General features: G+C 46.1%; 1 protein-coding gene and 1 pseudogene across 1 annotated transcript in view; both read left to right on the top strand.

Annotated features, from left to right (window-relative positions):
* CNTNAP2 (contactin associated protein 2) overlaps positions 1 to 19146 on the top strand; it is a 1613390-nt gene that overhangs the window by 1514558 nt on the left and 79686 nt on the right. The window contains exon 21 of the mRNA XM_039861152.1: positions 10097 to 10190. Within this exon, the coding sequence (XP_039717086.1) occupies positions 10097 to 10190 (94 nt within the window). The remainder of the gene's footprint in view (positions 1 to 10096; positions 10191 to 19146) is intronic.
* On the top strand, positions 9034 to 9149 carry LOC120601597 (uncharacterized; annotated as a pseudogene).

Below are 19146 nucleotides of genomic sequence, written 5' to 3'. Positions count from 1 at the left end.
GACCAACTCTACACTGAACTCTCGCCCGCCCAGCAGGGTTTGGATGAGGCGTCTCTTGCCTGCCAGGGCCCTGACCGCATACCACGTGTGTTTTGAACCTAAACTGAGCCCTGTGAAGATTCTGTTGACTCTCATCTTACTCGTTGCAGCCACAGCTTCTAAAAACTATTCATGTTTATTTTTTGAATTCTTGTTCGATTATCTCTGCAAAGACTTCTAGAACCAACTACCTAGAGTTAGGCCAAAATTTGCAGCTTAAGAACAGAGCACTCCACAGGACTGCCCTCATTTCAGTTCAAGCCACAAGTTTGGGGTCCAGACCACCCTCATTTCTATCAGCCAGCTGCAAAGTCAGGGGTTCCCACTAACCTCTCAGGCTCAACAGTTGGTAGGATGACCCACAGGACTCAAGAAAGCACTATACTTGTGGTTACAGTTTTACTATAAAGAGTGCAAATCTACCAGCCAAAGGGATAGACACAGAGGGCAAGATTTGGGAGAGTCTCAAAGGAAACGCTTCCTCGTCCCCAGGGTATGTCACCCTCCCTGCATAGTGACTATGTGGCAGAACACAGAGCAGTCCTAACTAGGTAAGGTCACCTGATCTCCTGTGCCCAGAGGTTTATTTAGCCTCATCATATCAGCTGATTCATTTGTTGGCCACAAGGTTGAACTCAGTCTCCAGCCCTCAGCCAGATCATTCGATCCACAATTTCCACTGACCTTCCCTCCCTGATGGAAACCCAACCCCCACCCCCACCCCCAAGGATTTCCAGCGGTCCTCTGTCTTTCTAGGCTTTCTTCCGTGGTGCTCTCTCTCATCCACAGCATACACACCAGAGTGAAACTCGCCACCTTCTTCGGTACACAAACACAACCACTCAAAGCATTCACCGAATTGTAGTCATTATTAGACATCTGAGGGTCCTGCGGGGGGCAGGGGCAGGATACACAGCATATTGAATCCTTGAACAAAGAGCTGCTAAATGTCGCATGTTAGATATTCTCGTCCTCACTGGTACTGTATCCATCCCTCTGCAGAGGGTTCTCACAGCCCTCCCCTCACATGGTACTGGGCTTTCTGCTTTCTCTCTGATTTCTTCTCTTGGCTTCTTGCTCATCTCCAGGTCTCCCCACTATTATGTGCAACAAGAAGTCAACTCTCCCCCCAAAAAGGTCCACACATTTAGTCCCAGAGCAGTCAAGTACTCAGCAGACACAACACCTACGATTCACCTTCCTTAAAAAGAAATTATGGTTACAAACAATAACAGGGGAAATACCACACCAGAATAATAAATTAAAACTGCACCCCCAGCCATGTTTGCATCAAATGCAAACTTGACATTTGAAGCCCTACACAGTCCAGCTTCCTTTACTACCTGCCATCGCCATCTGTCATTTCTCTCTAGAACACATCCTCAGCACCAGTGAGGCTGGTCACCTCGGTACCCCTGGAGAGAATCGCTATATGTACGTATTCCTCCTCAAAATGCCTCCACTCTGCCAATCTAGGTACTCAAACCATGATGACTGACATTCTCCAAATTATACATTTTAGAACAGAGTAATACTTTATAATCGATTGGCATATGTCATTTTATAATATTATTCCCTGATGGTTTTATAAGTCCTTTTTCCAAAACAAGCATCTGAGCACCTCGAACCCAGCTGGAAACATGTCCAGCTTCCTCTAGGCTCAGATGAGGCGGCTGGACAGCACGTCACGTCTGTAGTGCCAGGAGGCGTCAGGAGGCGTCAGGAGCCGCGTTGCTGACGGAAAGGTGGCTGCCCGGAAGGAGATGTGGTCAGAGGAGCCGTTTGACTCCCATGCCAGGGCATCCATCTGCACGCAGGGAAGCCACCCCGGCAGTCACCCTGCCCTGTGCTGCTCGCGCAGTTATGCCCGCGGTGGCCCGTGGAGGGGCACGCAGCTGGACAGGTGTAACCTTCTCAGGAGTGCACGCTGGCGGATGTCGCCAGCCGACGCAGCCGTCTGCTCACTTCTGAAGCTTTGGCGAATCGTATCTTCCTGTGCGGGACTCATCTTCACATAAAGTCTTTGTGTCTGGACCAGTCACAGTGACGGCCCCATGCTGATAGCTCTACAGTCAGATAGCCACCCCCTTCCACACTGACCAATCCCAGCCTGAGCACATAAGCAGCATGACGTCAGTAACATCACACGCACCAGACTGCAGCAGGCCCTGCTTTGCAGATTGGCTAGACGGAAGTCTCCCAATACATCGTTTTTACCGACGGCCTCATTAAAACTTCCCCGTACAGCTCACCCAGGAATTCGCAGGAACCGAATTTAAAGACAGGTGTGACAAATCAAGATTTCAGAGGCTAATAAAAAACTAAAATAGGAAAAGGCGTCAGGCATGTTTGTCGTGTCTATATTGTTTCTCATAATTGTTCTTATTCATATTTCTTTATTCTTTTCATTTCAGTAATAAAAATTGTTGCCATCATATTATACAATTTTAGCAACATTGTATTTAATACCTAGTTTCAAAATTGACCATTTCTAATTTTATTTTTTACTCATTTTCTTCCTCTCTTTTTCCACACAATTGTTTTACCTTATTCCTGAAAAGTCATTTTACAGTCTATCAAAATTTGTTTTGCTTTGAGCTTGACAGGACAATGTGCCGTAAGAAATTATTTAATTGATGCTAATTATGTTAATTATTATCTAAACCACCCACTATGTGTAATGGTTAAATCTGATGCTTACTCAAGTGATTTTAAATGTGAAAATGTATAAAAACCATGAGCTATTCTCATACTAAATCTCTAAAAGGGAAATTAGAGATATAGTTACTAGAACTGGTTCAGGTGTTGATCTTTAATGCTATAATCATCTGAATTCTCAGCACAAGTCAAAACGCGAACCCAAAAGCCCTAAGCATCTTCTGACCAGGTTCTTTGAAAAAATTATGTAGTGTTTGGGCCATTCCTGCTATAAAAGTTTTTAAAATTAATGCTATTTCTGCTGTGAAATGAGAATTTCTCTTCTCATTTATTGATATTTATAAAAATTGTACAAATTCATCGATATAAAATCTGTTCGCTTTAAAAGAACAAAAACATTTTTAAAAAGACGCTTTGTGATTTAAATAGTATTCGGTGTTTTTCCAGTAGGTGGAGTATTAGACGAGGGAAAGAAGATCAATATTTGAAAGCTAATTTTTTTTCTTTTTACTATTTTGAGAAATTTTTGATATACTAAAACGTAAATCACCTGGTGGGCTCCCTAATCCTTTTAACTGCATCAATGCTGCAGGTTTGCAATCGCACTAGACCTTAAGAGGCAGATAAAGTGTGCTGATTACATCACCGAAATGAGGGCATGCTGACAACAGTAAGAAGTACTTACAGTGCCTCTCGTTTTAAAATTGCTCGTCAAGCCATGAAAAGAAGCCTCTTGACTTCTCTGAAAGAGAAACAGTGCACATACGCAGCAAAGATCTGTCTCTTAAATCCTGTATATTCTCAAGCCTTAAACGTTCCCAGGAAAGAACATCCTTTCTGAGTTTAATGTTGGTCCAAGGCCAACACCTGCCAATTCTAGGCTGTGAACTTGGGCAGATCATGACTCTCCCTACAACCCCACTTCCTCTTCTACATTCATGGGAAGGAAGTGATAAACTAGTTGCTTCTGAGGCTTTTCCTTGCTTAAACATTCCCCACTGAACCTGACCTTCATATGAACATTTGCTCAGGGCTGAATGCAGGGAGCCAGATTTGCTGATGTGTAAATACACGTGGCAGGGACAGCTCTTGTCTTAACGTGTGGGTCTTAGAACGGGAAGTGAGAGAACCTGGTGCCTCGGGGGACCGAGCCGTGGCGAGGGATGGAGTGAGGGGGTGAGGTCGCGATTTCCACATGCATCGTGTTTGGTGAAGGGAGAGTGGGAGAGCGTGCCAGGCAGAGGACGCCGTTCGCGAGGCGCGAACGAGGCCCTGAGACATGGTCGAGAGAACTCAGTGGGGCCAGAGCGGAGGGGAGAACCCGGCTCTCTCTCCTCTCCTCACGCTGGGAAGACGCCGCCTTCCCCTCTGACAACCTCAAGGCCATTTACTGTCTTCTGAAGAGGGAGAGGCTCCCTGGCTTGACTTATCTTCCGATTGGAGGTGTCCGCCATGCACATAGACACACTCAGGCAGCTCCATGACAGGCACTCTTCGCTAACCCGGTCGTGGGTGCTCGACCATTTCCCGTCTGTTCCACCTTCTGTTACAGGGTAGAGTGTTTCTTGGCCTCTTCCTTTCCTTTAAATATCTATCAGTCAGCAGGGTTTATGAGCAGCTGAGACCAAAATCGGACTAAGGTGGAGGGCAACGGGCCCTCCCAGATGATACCGTCTGCATACTTACCTGCTCTTGGAATCGGAGGGACGGTCACGTGGCCAGGCAGTACGGGGGAAAGAGGCTGGCGCGCTGGCCCCCACAATGGTGCACATGTGGTTCTCAGCCACATGGTCCCAGGAATGGCTTATGCTGAACTCAAAGCTCCTGGAGTAGAGGGGAGTGTCCCAGAGAGAAAGATTCGGGGTCCCAGGTGAGCCACCCATTTGTTTCCTGCGATGCAGTCTTCATTATGAGGCCAGTCCATGAACTTACAGGAGAGCGTCTGTCAACTGGATCATCCATACAGTTCTCTTCCTCTAGAACGGAAGTTCTAAAGGAAACACACACATACTTCAGTATGGCTCAGCCAGTGAAGACTCATTTAATAATTGTTAAGCGAGCACCTAAGATGTCTCAGGCCCACTTTGTATGAGTCATGGATGGACCAGGAGGTTTACTAGGTAATGCCGTAGGAAAGAAATAGCCAAAAGCCCAGAGCTGAGATGCTGTCCTGGGCTCCGATGTCTGGGTGTGTGTTCCCTCTGCCTGCTTAGCCCACTGCTCACAGTTTCACAGGTGGGTGCAACATCAGGCCTGTGCGAGAAGTCATCGGTGCTGCTTAGATCTGTCTTCCCCGCTCCTTCCCTACCTTCTCCACATCACCCCCAAACTCAGACAGGCTGATGGAAGCCCTGCAAGCTCTGCCAAGGCCAACTCTGGCCTAAAAATGGAAATGAACTGGAATCACAGAATCATACCCGAGCAGACGTTAAAGCTCTAAATTCAGTGTGTAAGGCACGAGCCCCATTCTGAATCAGTACACTTTTAATGACTTACCGCTAAGTGTTGAACAAATTAGTGTTCCCTTAAAGTCATCCTGGGGCACACAGAGTCTCAGTGTTTAATTTTAATGAGCCTCTATTACACAAGCTATTATAGCCTCTTAACTGCCAGTGCAATGACCACCAGCTAAATGTACAGCACAATAGCTCACTCAGACCCCAGAGAAATTACCTTGAAATGATTACACTTAACCATGGCAAATGCACCAGGGTTCACTTGAAAAGTGGCGACCATTTGACAATACAGGTGAGACGATATAATGTGACATGTCCTTCAGCTTTTCAGGTTGAGCTTTTCTTGCCTTATCTGATTTAGTGCATTTTTTCTTTTAAACATAAATGTTTAAAATGCAGCTGATCCTCTCCCTTCCCTCTCTGAGACAGCTGGGCCAGTCCAGGAGACTGTCGCCTGGAGCTTACCTTTCTGGCTTTGTAGCTGGATATAGTGGGGTAGCTAAGTCTGCCACTTGCTGTCTTTCTAACTTTGGATGCTCTTTGTAATATTAAAGCAGAGAACACCTTTTCAATACCTGTCAAAAAGATAAGATGCCAAAAGCCTAGCACGAATCTTGCACACAGTAGTTGCTCAATACATGCATCCTTCTCTGTTGGCATAGCTGTCTGGATCCAGTCAGGAGAGGGAACCGCACAGCAGGTTAAACATGAGATGTTAGGTAGGAGTTAACTGTGATAAAGGGAGATTCTAGGATATAAGGAATTCCCCCATGGAGTTTCCTAGGGCCACCCAGGGCAGAGGGAAGTCACCTGTGAGAGGACCATAAGGGGGCCACGGTGGTCCAGCCAGCAGGCGCGGACTTCGGAGCATGCGGGCCACACGTGGGCTGCACAGGGGCTTAGGTTTCCGGTCGGGAGGGCTTGTCACCCGACTGTATGGTCACGGCGGGATCCCGCTCTGGACCTGTGGCTCCTGGAGGCTCTACTGAGCGTCTTCACACTCCAGGCGGACCCTCTGCTACCTTCCCCCTGGAAATTTCAGAAACCCTTCCCCAGACATTGTCCCTGCAGTGCCCTCTACTGAGAAAGCTGAACACAGCTCATTTCAGCAGAGATGAAAGGAATTCTGTTTATCATAGAGCACATACTGAAGGGAGGGGTTGGAGCAGGGAGGCAACGAATGGGTTATTGATACAGACACAGAGAGTCAGCAAGGATGGAGATGGGGTACAGCTGTAAGGGGGAGTCAGGAAGAGCTGGTTTTAGTGATTAGGCTTGTATGGGGGGTGCAAGAAAGCAGGGCTCTTCTGGACGGGGTGCTCTGAGGAAGCAGGGCCATTCGGTAAAGGGGTATCTTGATTTTTACCTGGGAGGCAGGAAAAACGGAGCAAGACTAGAGCTGTTAGGAGAGAAATGAGCTGGGAGAAGGGGCTGTCTGGTCATTTGTTGGTTGCACGAGATCTTCTTTACATTTTTCTTGTATTAGTTTTCTATTGCCACTGTAACAAAGTACCACAAATTTAGGGGCTTAAAACACCACCAATTTATTTTACAGTTCTGGAAGCCAGAAGTTTAAAACGAGTTATCTGAGCTGGTACCAAAGTGTTGGCAGAGCTGGTTCCTTATTGAGGCTCTGAAGGAATCCTCTTCCTTTCCTTTTTCAGCTTCTAGAAGTCACCTGCATTCCTGGGCTCTAGCCCCGATAATCCAGGATAATCTCCCCATAGCAGGGTCCTAACCTGATCCTCTCTGCGGAGTCCCAGGCCCATCCTCCCTGCACGTCAGCTCATCCTCTCCCCACAATCCCACCACAGCCCTCCTTGGGCGCCAGGCCAGGAGGAGCCTGAGAGAGCTTGATGGGAAAGCAGGGAACTCTAGTCACCTAGAGATAAGAGACCGGTGACCAGACTTTCCAGCTTCCTCCTTTATTTCGTATCTCCTCAGGCACTAGGACTCAATCCTTGTGATTAAGGTTTTCTGCATATCTTCAGCATTTGTCATATTTTTTCATTTTAATTGTTACAAAAGAGTTTCCTCACTGAACAAATAATTTGGGTTAGAATTATATCTCATTGCCCATTCAGATTCCTGGTATTCAATGTTTTTAATTAATGACTTGTGACTCGGGAGTATTCAGGATATTTATAGGTAAATGAAAACAGGCAGGATCACTGATATGGCAGATGACAGAATCAAGATTTAAAAACTTTTGCTGCAAAATTAAAGAAATAAAATTTTATATAAATAAATGTAAATTTTAGTTTGGGGTTCACATGTGTATGTGTATAAAAAATGTTTATAGAGAGAGAAGGAATCTACTATATGTCCAGGAGTGTACTGAGGCTGAAGACAGAAGAAATTCTGAATGTCTAAACATAGAAATTTGATATTTTTTAAAGACCGTGTGTTATATATTCATAACATGGAATACTGCTCATTCGTTATAAACAACGTAGTTGTATATGTATTGACACAGAAGGAGTTTCATAATACATCATTAACTAATGGAAAGTAAATGCAAAGCAATGTGTGTTTAGGTAAGAAATTGAAAGACTACATACAAAATTAACAGTAATTATGCACAGGTGGTTTTTTCCTTGCAAATCTTTTCTGTAATGAACATACATTGTTTGTATCATTTTTAAGTTCCTTAACAAGATAGATTAAATGATAAGAAGTGTTTAGGGAGCTATCTTCACTGCGAAGCATTGTAAAATCACCTGTTAGCCTCGTTGGCATTGTACAATTAATTCACCTTTTTGACAGATTATGGAAGCGGGTGGAGGGACAGTTACCCATGTGTGCCACTAGATGGAGCCAGAGTAGCTCGCTAATATTTAGGAGAAACCTGGTCGTCTTTGCTCGGGAGAAACGACTTTGAGAATTCAAATATTTAAGATTCTCTGGCCCAGAATAAGTGCACTTGTTAATGATGAACTTGAAATTTAAAAAAACAAAAAAACTTTTCAAAATTATCGTCGGGAATTCCAGCGTTTGCTTTAATGGTGTGTTTGGACTTTTGTGACGGTATTACCAGATCCTCGCCCATGCACAAAAACATACATACAGTACCAGTCCTGCTGGTCAGAACTCCCAAGATTCCTGAGATACGGTGACTCTCTGACTCTTAACCTTGACTTTTCTTTTATATATATATATATACATATATATATATATACGTATATATATATATATATATTTTTGGGCAAGGCAACCCTTTGTTGACATCACAGATTGCAAGGACCTTGTCAGCTTACAATCCCTTATTTTTACAGCATCTGGTCTTCCTAGGTGGTCTCCCATCCAAGTACTAACCAGGCCTGATCCTGCTTATCTTCCGAGATCAGACAGAATCAGGCTCGTTCAGGGTGACATAGCCGTAGACTAACCTTGACTTTTCAAAGGCTTCTAGGTTTCTAGTAAACAGTTTCAAGATTCGGGTGTAGGTAGTCATAAATAATCCATGGTCATTCATCAGAGCAGCTCTTGAACGTGGGGAGCGAGATGAGCCCCAGCCCTCGCACCCTTTCCTGCCACCCTCTCGTGCCCCCAGAGCAGGCCGGCTCCATGCAGCTTTGCCCATCATGGCCACTGCTGGCCGGACCGGGCGTGGGTCCAGTTTCCAGAACCTGTGCTGCTGCCTCCAGCAGGCCACGTCCTGTCCGCAGTTCCCACGGCGGTGCCGGTGCTGGACAGCGACACAGTGACCTCTTCCCACCCAAGCCTCTCCTGTGCCTCCCTTAGTAGGCTTTAACTCACTTCAAGGAAATGAAAGGTTACAAAAGAGATTTTGGATGTGGTTCCATAGTGTAGTGCTGAGCACTTCTGCCTTACATGTAGAAGGTCCTGGGTTTGCACCCCAGTGGAGCCACAGTCTGTGGTCTATGGCCGTGCCACCCTGAACAAGCCAGATGTCTGATCTTGGAAGCTAAGCAGGGTTGGGCCTGGTTAGTACTTGGATGGGAGACCACCTAGGAAGACCAAGTGCTGTAGGCATAAATAATGATTTTTTAAAAAAAAAGTTTTTTGCAGGTGGAGACAAAGAAGCTCTGGGAGCTCACAATTGGGGAAACATAGCTAGACTCTTGTTTTTGAAAGTCAGCTAAGGCAGGAAAAGCCACATGGGGACGCAAAGCACAAGAGAAATCCTGTGATTCTAGGACACCGCGGTTGGCACTTTATACATGGGGAATATGCATTGCTCCCACTGCCATTGATGTAAGCTATTTCCATCTGCTTCGTTTTCTCCATCCTCTGCAACCAGCTCACCTGGCCTTAAAAGAACAGCTCTGTGGGTGACAATGTGTCTTTGTCCCTTCCAGGGTCTAATGTCTTTGCCCTGTGGCAGGAAGAACTTAGCCTCATTTTGATAAGCAAGAAAACTATGTGTATTTACCCTACCTGAATCTCGGCATTTGAATATATATCTTATATATTCATAAGATATAAGAACATATGTTATATAAAACATATGTTCATATTCATATTTGAATATATATAAGATCAGTATTGGTTTATAAGCTGATAGGACCGAACAGGACAGCAAGAGGTTCCTAAAGAAAACTCATTGCTATAGATGTAGCATTTCCTACCTCAGAGGTCAATACTGGAGATTGGATCAAGCAGATTTTATTCTATTACACTGAGCAAAGGCCTTAATCCAGCAGGTACATTATCCACAGAAAATGTGCATGAACTGGAGAACAATTCATGAAGGGTCTTCCCTTGCCAAGTTCAAATTGTTCTCAAATAACCCAGTGAAGGACTAGATGGACTTCCCATTTCTTCATGCTGGTGTTTCAGAGTCAACACTGAGGAGATAAGATTTCCCGAAGCCAGGGATTAAGAGGGATGTTAACCCCGCCCCCCACCCCCCAGGAAGATTTGATTCCAGTGCAGGCTGGTGACATTCTTCTAAAAGTGACTCTTATTTCTTCCTGCAGCTTGATCATTACCCTTCTGTGAGCTACCATCTGCCAAGTTCATCTGACACACTGTTCAACTCTCCCAAGTCGCTCTTTCTAGGAAAAGTTATAGGTAAGAATTTGGGCTAAGTTGCTCACATCATATATTCTAAAACTGCTAATTTGCCGTGGAAACACATTGTGTTTGGTGGTTGCAGCTTCTAAGTCAATGATGGTAATTTAACCAGCGTTATTTGGTGTGACATTAACTAAAGCACGTATCTGCCCTTAGCTTATTTACGTAAAATTCGTTCATTGGTTTATTAAAGACCTCTATTTACTAACAATATTTTATTTAACTTTTTCTTATTCTAAACGTATCAACATGATTCTCTCTTCCTCTCACTCTCGAGAATATCTCCTCAGATTTTCAAATTAGAAGGCCAAGAGGAATTAGAAAATTGTGACAGAACGTCCTCCCCTACGTGTGATCATGACTTTAAGAGTCACCACTGCCCTTTACTATTGATCTGTGCTCTGTAGACTAAAATATGGATATCATTCATTAAGTATTTTAAAATGATCACTGTAAAGCTAATGGATTTTTTTTTTAACTATGAGAACATATATTGTGAACTCAAAATGGAAATAGTAAGACGGTGGGTAATATACTGGCCAAGGAGAAGGTGACTGTGTCCAGTGGTTAGTGGTAATCAGGATGGTGTTAGTCATTAAAAAAATTCTTTTAAATAGATGAGTGGGGGAGTGATAATGAGAGAACAGGAGACCCAACCTATAACCCAGAGAACAGTAATATTCACTTACATAGGACTTCCTGCAGGCCAGCTTCCGTTCTAAACACTTTAGGTGTATGAACTCATTTAATCTTCATAGCCATTACGTGAGATAATCAAGATTATTTCCATCTTACGGATGACAGAACTGAGGCACAGATCAGATAGGTTAAATCAATTGCCCACGGACACCTGCTTCTTAAGTGGTAGAACCAAAACTTGCGCTCAGGCTGTCAGACACCTCAGCCTGTGCCCCGACCGTGGGGCTCAGGCTCTGCGGGGGCCTGGCTCACAAATGGAGAGAGAAAGCGGAAAAAGGAGACTTCGGCGGCGCAGCTTGACCAGGTGAGGGATGAGCCCTGCGTCCCATGGCAGACAGGGGCCGAGAGCAAGACGCGCTCCTGGACTTAGGAGCAGGGACAGGCCACCGGGCCAGACAGCAGGCGAGCGGAGGGGTACGTGAGGCCCCGGAGGAAAAGGCCACGTCCTCAGTAACGGGGGGGTGCGGAGGGGTAGCAGTAGCTCGGTCAGCGCGTGGAAGTGGGGAAGGAATGAGGGCTAAACCTCACTGACCACCTACCACGTTTCAGGCATCGTGCCAAACATTTTACACAGTAAATGTGACAACTAAGTGTCACAACAATCCAGTGAAGCGAGACCTGTGATTATCGGCCTCATTTCACAGATGAGGAAGCTGAAGGTGAGGCAGGTCAGTTTGCCAGAGTTACTCAGTAGTGTGCGGGAGAGCGGGCCGTGAGGCTGGGTCTCCGCCAAGAGCCCACAGTCCTCAGCAGGTCGGAAGAACTTGTCGTTAAGGATCGAGGTCCCTACGGGCTGCAGCTGACAGTTAAGCAATATCATTAATTAGCAGCAGGAGTGTCTGTTCGGTGGCCTAGGGCCCTGGCATTTGTAAGGTGAGTGTCCCAACACGCTGGTACGTGGCCAGACACTGCCACGTGCATTCATACTGTTCAGTCAGGAGTAAATGAGTTCTCAGTGCTTCCTCGTGGTCGTAATGACTCCATCCAAACAAAGTCCGCACTGTGACACCGGAATGCTCAGACTCTACGTCATGCCATTCCTCGAGGAGCATCCACCACGAATTACCTGAAACAATAGCCTGTATTGCTTCATGAACCTCACAAAGTTAAATTTTGACAAGAATGTTGTGGAATTGCTAGATTTCCTCATTATAAGTAACACTCTCTAGTTTGTCCATGTTCCAGATCATGCGATCAAACTTACAATCCAGCAAAATTACAGTATGCAACGTGGCATGGACCTTCAAGGTCATAAACAAATAACATCGTAAAGGCCATATGCTCCGAAACTAAGAATTCACTGTGCTATAAATCTGAGCCCAGCTGAAAGCATAACACAAACCTCAGATGTCTGAGCATGAAGCCCAGAGCTCTTCGTACATGAAAGGAAAATGTCGCTGTGCACGTAAACTAACTGTGCATGTGGCAACGCGACACATAAATAACACATAAACACTGTAAGGAAGTCCACAGCCCCAAGACGGAGGTGGCATCATGGCATCCTGGCATCATGCACATGAGAGTAAATTAGGGTGCTGCTATGGGTCCCCAAACAACGACTTCTAGCAGAGATTGACTCATCCACACCAGTCCATGAGCCCTGTGCAGTGTCTCGGGGTTCCATTGTATCTTATAAGGAGCAAGTGCTCAATAAATATTTGTTCAATTAATAAAGAATAAAAGGGAAGAGAAACAAAAGGAATGTCATCATAGAAGTTCCCTGCAGAGTGAGAGGGTGTGGGTAACAGTGTAGACACTGTCAGGAAAGTTATCTCGGGGGAGATCGGTTCTCATATGGCTTACAGTCTGGTTTTTCAAAAAGCAGGTATCTGATAATAATAATGGAGCAGAAAGAATGTAGGCTGTGGGACTGGGCAGAGCTGGCATCTGAATCAGCTCGGGCTAATAGGTAGCTTAAACAACAGAGGCTTACTTCCCACCGTCTGGAGGCTGGGGAGTCCCAGGTCAAGGCAGCAGCCGATCTGGTGAGGGCCCTCTTCCCGGTGTGCAGACAGCCATCTCTCACTGTGCCCTCACGTGGTGGAGAGGAGGCAAGCTCTCGTGTAGCTGGTTCTGAGGGCACTAACTTCATCCATGAGGGCTCCACCCTTGTGATCTAATCTCCTCCCAAAGGCCCCTCGTCCTGATGCCATCCCACTGGGGTTAGGATTTCAACACATGAATTTGGGACATAAGTTTTCAGTGCGTGGCTGCTGGTTATACGTGAACCCAGGCTCTGCCTCTTGTCGGCATTGAACCCTTGGGCCTCTCAGAGCCTGGGTTCTCTCTCAAAATGGGGACAGAGATGCCTCCTTGCAAGTTGCTATCTCCCTGAGGGCAGAGTGCGTTGTTTTTCTATTTTCAGAAGCCAGATCAGTGCCTAATGTATTGTAAGTGCTCAAAAAATATTTGTGGGGTAAAGAAACTACTCTTTTAGTATTAGGCTAATAACATCCTAGGAAACATCCAACACAATGTCTCGTACAAAAATAAAGAAAATAATTACCATTTTTGATGCTGCATCTGTGCCAGTCATCGTGGTATGTGCTTTGTGGCTAGTACCCCCTGCAGTGCTCACAACACCACCCCAGACTGCTGTCACCTCACCGTGTGGAAGACAGAACCAAGGCTCGGAAAGGCTGTTAGTTTCGCAAAGCAGCTTTCCTGACAGCAGCACCATTGCCACTTGGGGTCAGATAATTCTTTGTTGTGAGGGGCTGTCTTGTGCATTGTAGGGTGTTTAGTAGCATCTCTGGCCTCTCCCCACGACATAAAAGTAGCAGCCACCAGGTGTGACAACCAAAATGTCCCCAGACATTGCCAGATGTTCCCCAGGAGGGCAGAGTTACCACCAGTTGAGACCTGCTGGCTTCAAAGACCCCAGGTAGTCACTGATGGAGCTGGAATTTGAACCGAGTGATACAAGAGGCTGGGAGCTGGATGCTATTTCTTGGTAGCAGCCGCATCCTTCAGAACGATGATGAAGACACGAGGAAGACCTCTGGTACCCTGAGGTCAAATGCTGCTATGGCAATTAAAGGAGTCACAGTCAGGACCAAAAAGATCATGTGGGTGCCTGGTGAGGCTACGGCCACCTCTTTAAGCCAGTGTTCCTTAAATTTTGCTAATTTAGTAGGGGCAGGCCTGGTGAGAAGTATTTTTAAGTTTCCCTTTGAAAGCGACACACACTTCAGTGAGAGTCAGTCGATACACAGCCGATACGTAGGTATGTAAATATTCATCTGTAGGCGGATTGAACTTCAAACAGCTATCTGATGTACTCCAGCGAGGTTTTGACACCCCTAGAGATCAATGCCCCCAAGTTGTTGCTTAGCTGGGTCAGCTGCTAATCAGAAACTGATCTCATAGAAGAAGGAAAAGGAGATGGATCTGAATAAATAGTATGCCTTCACATGAGCTCTTTGATGAGCACTGCTTGAAAAAGGACACATACAAAGGATGGAAGAAAAGGTACCTGATCAAGGACAAGTGTGATCTTTCTAAAGGCAATGGAGGAAATTTATTCTAGAAATAAAAATGTGATCACCGCCAACCAACACCATAACTTTAGGATGTGTCGTTAACATTTCTGAGTCAAGACAGACGTCAGGATCACTAGCAAACCTTCACAAAATAGGAATTTGACCAGACCTGCTATGTCCAGGTGTCATCATTTACTAGCTGAGTGAAGCCATCCACTTGATGTATCTAATTTTCAGCAACAGATTTAATAGTCTCTCAAGAAATCATTAAGTCAAGGAAGAGAAACATAATTGGAAGCCTGAAGCAGAGTCTTCTGTTTACGAGTGGGGTTTTATTTCTCCATCATTTCTGTCAGTGCTTTGCATAAAAACACAAATAAAATGTTTATTACATTTGCAAATGACACAGAGCTGAGAGGGATGGCTTAATAAGCTAGATGATGAAAAACACTTCAAAAGCATCTTGACAGGCTAGAAAGATAAGATAAAAATAATGAGATGAAATATAATAAACTTAACTCCTGCACTTAGACAACCCCCGCCCCCCTAAAAAAGAAATCACATAAGTAGAAGATGGAAGACTCCTGAAATCATGAAAAAGACTGATGGAGAGTTTGCTATAAACCAACATTATGTGGTGATTGACTTTTAAGCAAATATGCTGAGCTGCCTTCGTAAGAGAATCGTGTCCAGCAGTGGGGACAGTCAGACCTCAGCTGGGACTTCCTGAGCACCTCATGTTAAGGCGGCTGTTCATCTTCTGAGGAAAAGACCAGATAGACAAAGAACCCATGAAGGAAAACTCCAAAGACCTGGGATATTTATCCAGAAAATAAGTGATTTAAGAGAAGTAAGAGAATCCATTTTCAGTCTTTGATGACCGCTGCGTGAAGGAAGGATTGGACCGTGTAGAGCCTTGCTCAGCAGGACCACAGTGGACCCATGAGAGAAAGATCTCAGTTCCCTGTGAGAAAGAACTTCCCAGTAACTAGAGCTATTTAAAAACGAGCGACCGCTGCTTTGAGGTAGGGGACTCGCCATTACCGAGAGTATCCAAGGGAAGCTAGATGGAAATTTGTCCTGTGCTCTGAGGAGTTTTCTGGATCGAGTAAGACCAGATTAGAGAAAGCCCAAAACCCTTGAAACAATAAGATTTATGATAAGAGTAATTGTCTTTTTTAAAAAAGTGAGAACTACAATAGTAAAGTGGAAAAGGTTCTCCCGTTTCCTGGGAGAACTGAAGGGTAATTATATTCAGAGTTTCTTGATACCGCACTCCGTTATGGATGCATTACAGCTATGAACTTAGGAGAATGTCAGTATGCACTGCTCACAGCATCACTATAAATTCAGTGTTGGGAGATTGCCTCTGATTTCAGGATGGCAATATTCATTTTATTTTTATTTTAGAAAATTAAATCTGAGCTCTCTTTTTATTAATTTTTTCAAATTAACTATTTGTGCCATTATTATGATTTATAGTAATATAAAATCGTAATGAAATAGACCTATTTTATAATAAAAAGTCATTAATTCCTCTATGTAAATCTGAGAAGCTGTGCCTGGAAAGGAGTTGAATACTAATGCAGAGTGACCGTGGCTTTACTGACCATTGCTGTTTGTCAGTGGCAGTGTCTGGGGTTGATAAAATTAGAGGTGAGCATCTATCCATTTGAATTTAACATCGTGTATAATCGTATTGGTCACAGATCCTAATATCTCGCAGACTGCCATTATCCAAAGCAGCTCAGATAGAAGATGTGCCCTACCTGTTGGTAGCCACTACATGATTTCTTTTATCTGAAATGTGAATATTATGATCTGTCGATAAGAAATTCTTATTCTAGGACTTTCCAAAATTTTCTGGAACTTTGGCAAAGCCTCCTCACACAGCAGGAAATGATATATTTATATCTTTCATTGGTGAGGTGCCATACTTTGGTAGGCATGGTGCTGCTCACTGAATATTTCCAGCCAAGGAGTTATTAGTATAAAAAACACATGCACTCTCTGAACTAGAACATTTAGTTGCTGATGCAAGAAGCTCTGGAGTCCTTATGTCCCTTTGGTATGGTGACTGGCAAAACTCAAGAGTGTGGTTGTTCCATCAACCACATCCCCTCCATGACCACAATGAACAAAGAACCCTGCCAACTCATGATGAATCTATAGCACAAGAAGGAAAAAGCTTTTCCTTTTTTAAGCTGCCAAGACTACGGGGCTGTTTGTTACTGTGGCGCCGCCTGGCCTATGCTGATTGGTACATAAGGATTTGCAGTTAATAACCTTTGCTATCACACGTGTGAATTTGCATTCCTACTCGACCACTTACAAACTGTATGACTTGTGCATTTTGTTTCCTCATGTGTAAAATACAAACTGTGATGGTCCCTACTCCACAGGACTCAGCAGAGTAACACATACTTAACAGGTAGCACAGGGTGTGCCCCAGAGTATGTAACCACGATAGTGATTTTTCTTCAGCCATAATTAAGCAAGTATGTACTTGTCATTTGTCATGTGCCAGGCGTTACATGTGCCATTAGAACAGCAGTGGTGTCCGCGACAGGCATGGTTTCCGCCTTTGGAGGGCTTGCGTTCTAACTGGAAGAGGAGAAGAAGGTGAAAAGGCAGTTAGTGGTAAAGGACGTGGCAGGATAAGTGCCAGACGGAAGTACAGGGTTCCTCAGGAGCAAGAAGGAAAGGTCCTTCCCCCAGTCCAGGCACACCAGGCGGGGTGTCACCGAGGCTGAGGCCCGAACGATAAGTTAGAATCATCTGGGCAGAGAACTGGGGCGGAGAGGAGGGCAGAAAAAGGAGAGATTTTCCGTTTACTGTTGGTGTAAAAAGTCCACCCGGCACTCTGCGGCGTAAACAATACTTTGTTCTTCCACACAACTCTGCGGATGGCAGTTCTGCTTCGCATGGTCTCAGCCAGGGTGTGAAGATGACTAGATGGTCCAAGGTGGCCTCAGGCACATGGCTGCGGAGGCCGGAAGCCAGGGCCTCAGTGCTCCCACAGGCTCCACATCACGGCCGCCCGGGCTTCTCCCTGCTGGGCTCTAAGAAGCGCATTTCAAACAGCAAAGGTGCAGCTGGAGATCTGGGGAACCCCGTGTCCCAAGTTACACACATCCCTTCCAGCACACCTGCTGGCCCAGCTCAGGCTCCGGCCCATGTTCCAGGAAAGGGGAGGCAGGTTCTACTTCCTGAAAGCTTCGTGGCAAGGTCACATCGCAGAGGAGCATGTGGGATCCAGGGTGGTGTCGTGACCATCTCTGGAGACACAACGGGCTATGAGTGAAATCGGAGGGACCGCAGCAAGTTTCACTCAGAATGGTGGAGACTAGAGCACGAAGAGGCGGGTGAGAAAAACGCGGCGGCAGCGGGCGTCATAAGCCGTCCCCATGTCCCGACTCGCCCAGGACAGCCCCGGTCTCCTGCCAGGACGAGGGAGAATTACCAGCAGTGCCCACGCTCCCTCTGAGAACGTGGTCCAGTGTGGACTGGTGAACTGTACGGTCACCTGTCTTCTTTTGGGGTCCCCAGGAGGAGCCTCGAGATCAGGGAGCTTCCGCCCAGGTTCCAGGAAGGAAGTGTTGTGGTGTAGAGACCAGGAGATGGGGAGACGAGGGTTTGAATCCCAGTGTATGTGGGGGCCGATCCCGGGAACTAGGAGGAGGGGACTGGGGAGGCGAAGCAGGGGAAAGGATGGCGCATTCTCAAGCCGCTCAGGGTTGCAGGTGACCAGAACCAGTAGCACCGGGGGCCGTGGGACAGTGTGGAGCTGTCCCAGAGTCTCACTGAGGCCGGAGGGCAGGGCTCCCCTGCACACACAGGGCACGGGGTGCGAGTGAGGGCCACTCCGGGAGCATCAGCTCCCAGCAGTTCCGGCTCTGCCCTGCGCCCCTCCAACCTGCTCCCCCGCCAGAAGAAAGCCGGACGCAGGGCTCACAGCCAGCAGTCTGGGTCAGGGGTAGGCAGAGGGTCAGGCAGGGCACTGACTCCGCCTGCCAGATGACAGATGCATTTACAAGTCACTTTAAGGCTTTACCATTACCCTGAGCGCAAAGGGTGCCATAGAAGCATTTTGTTTCAATCAAGAGAATAACCTGATCAGACTGACACTTTAGAAAGATAACACCATCTGCAGAGTGGAAAATGCGTAACAGAAAGTGAGTGAGAGGCTGCGAGGAGACCAAATTGGAGGTTGCCATGGTTATAACAGAGTCACACGTTTCAATGCACAAAACAACTTGGATATGCAGAAAGAATGTGGTATCTTTATCTTTATTTGTCTACGATGATCTGATCTTCCTTCTGGACAGCAAGGGCAAATACAGTGTCCAGTCTGGTTGACAGCTAAGTCTGACGTGAGCATTTCCACAGTCACTCCGGTTTGCTCCGTCCCTCTCGAATAAAATGTTCGGTCTCTCAAGTGGCCTTCCCCATCCCCTGCCTCTTTCTCTGAGAGCGACAGGCGGTGAAGGGCACGGAGGAGAAGAGCAGCGAGAGGCTGCAGCCCGTAGCGTTCTCCTGACGTCATCGTGGCGGAGGGACCTGGACTCGTGCTGGTCCTTGAGTTTGCGTGACTGCCTTCTGCTGGCCACCAGCCCCGTGTCCTGTGTCTGCCTGGTCACTAAGTGCACTTCTGGCCTTGGATGGTAAAATCTATGGTCAATGAATGTATAGTCCCTCTTTGACTCAGGCCATTCTCCCGGAAACATCTGCCATCACTCCCTTTGCTTCCTTCTGTCCCGTCAACTCTCACT

This window comes from Pteropus medius, unplaced genomic scaffold, assembly GCF_902729225.1.
Source record: "Pteropus medius unplaced genomic scaffold, Ma_sr-lr_union100, whole genome shotgun sequence".
In the NCBI taxonomy this organism is placed as follows: domain Eukaryota; kingdom Metazoa; phylum Chordata; class Mammalia; order Chiroptera; family Pteropodidae; genus Pteropus; species Pteropus medius.
This window is presented reverse-complemented; position numbering and strand designations above follow the sequence as displayed.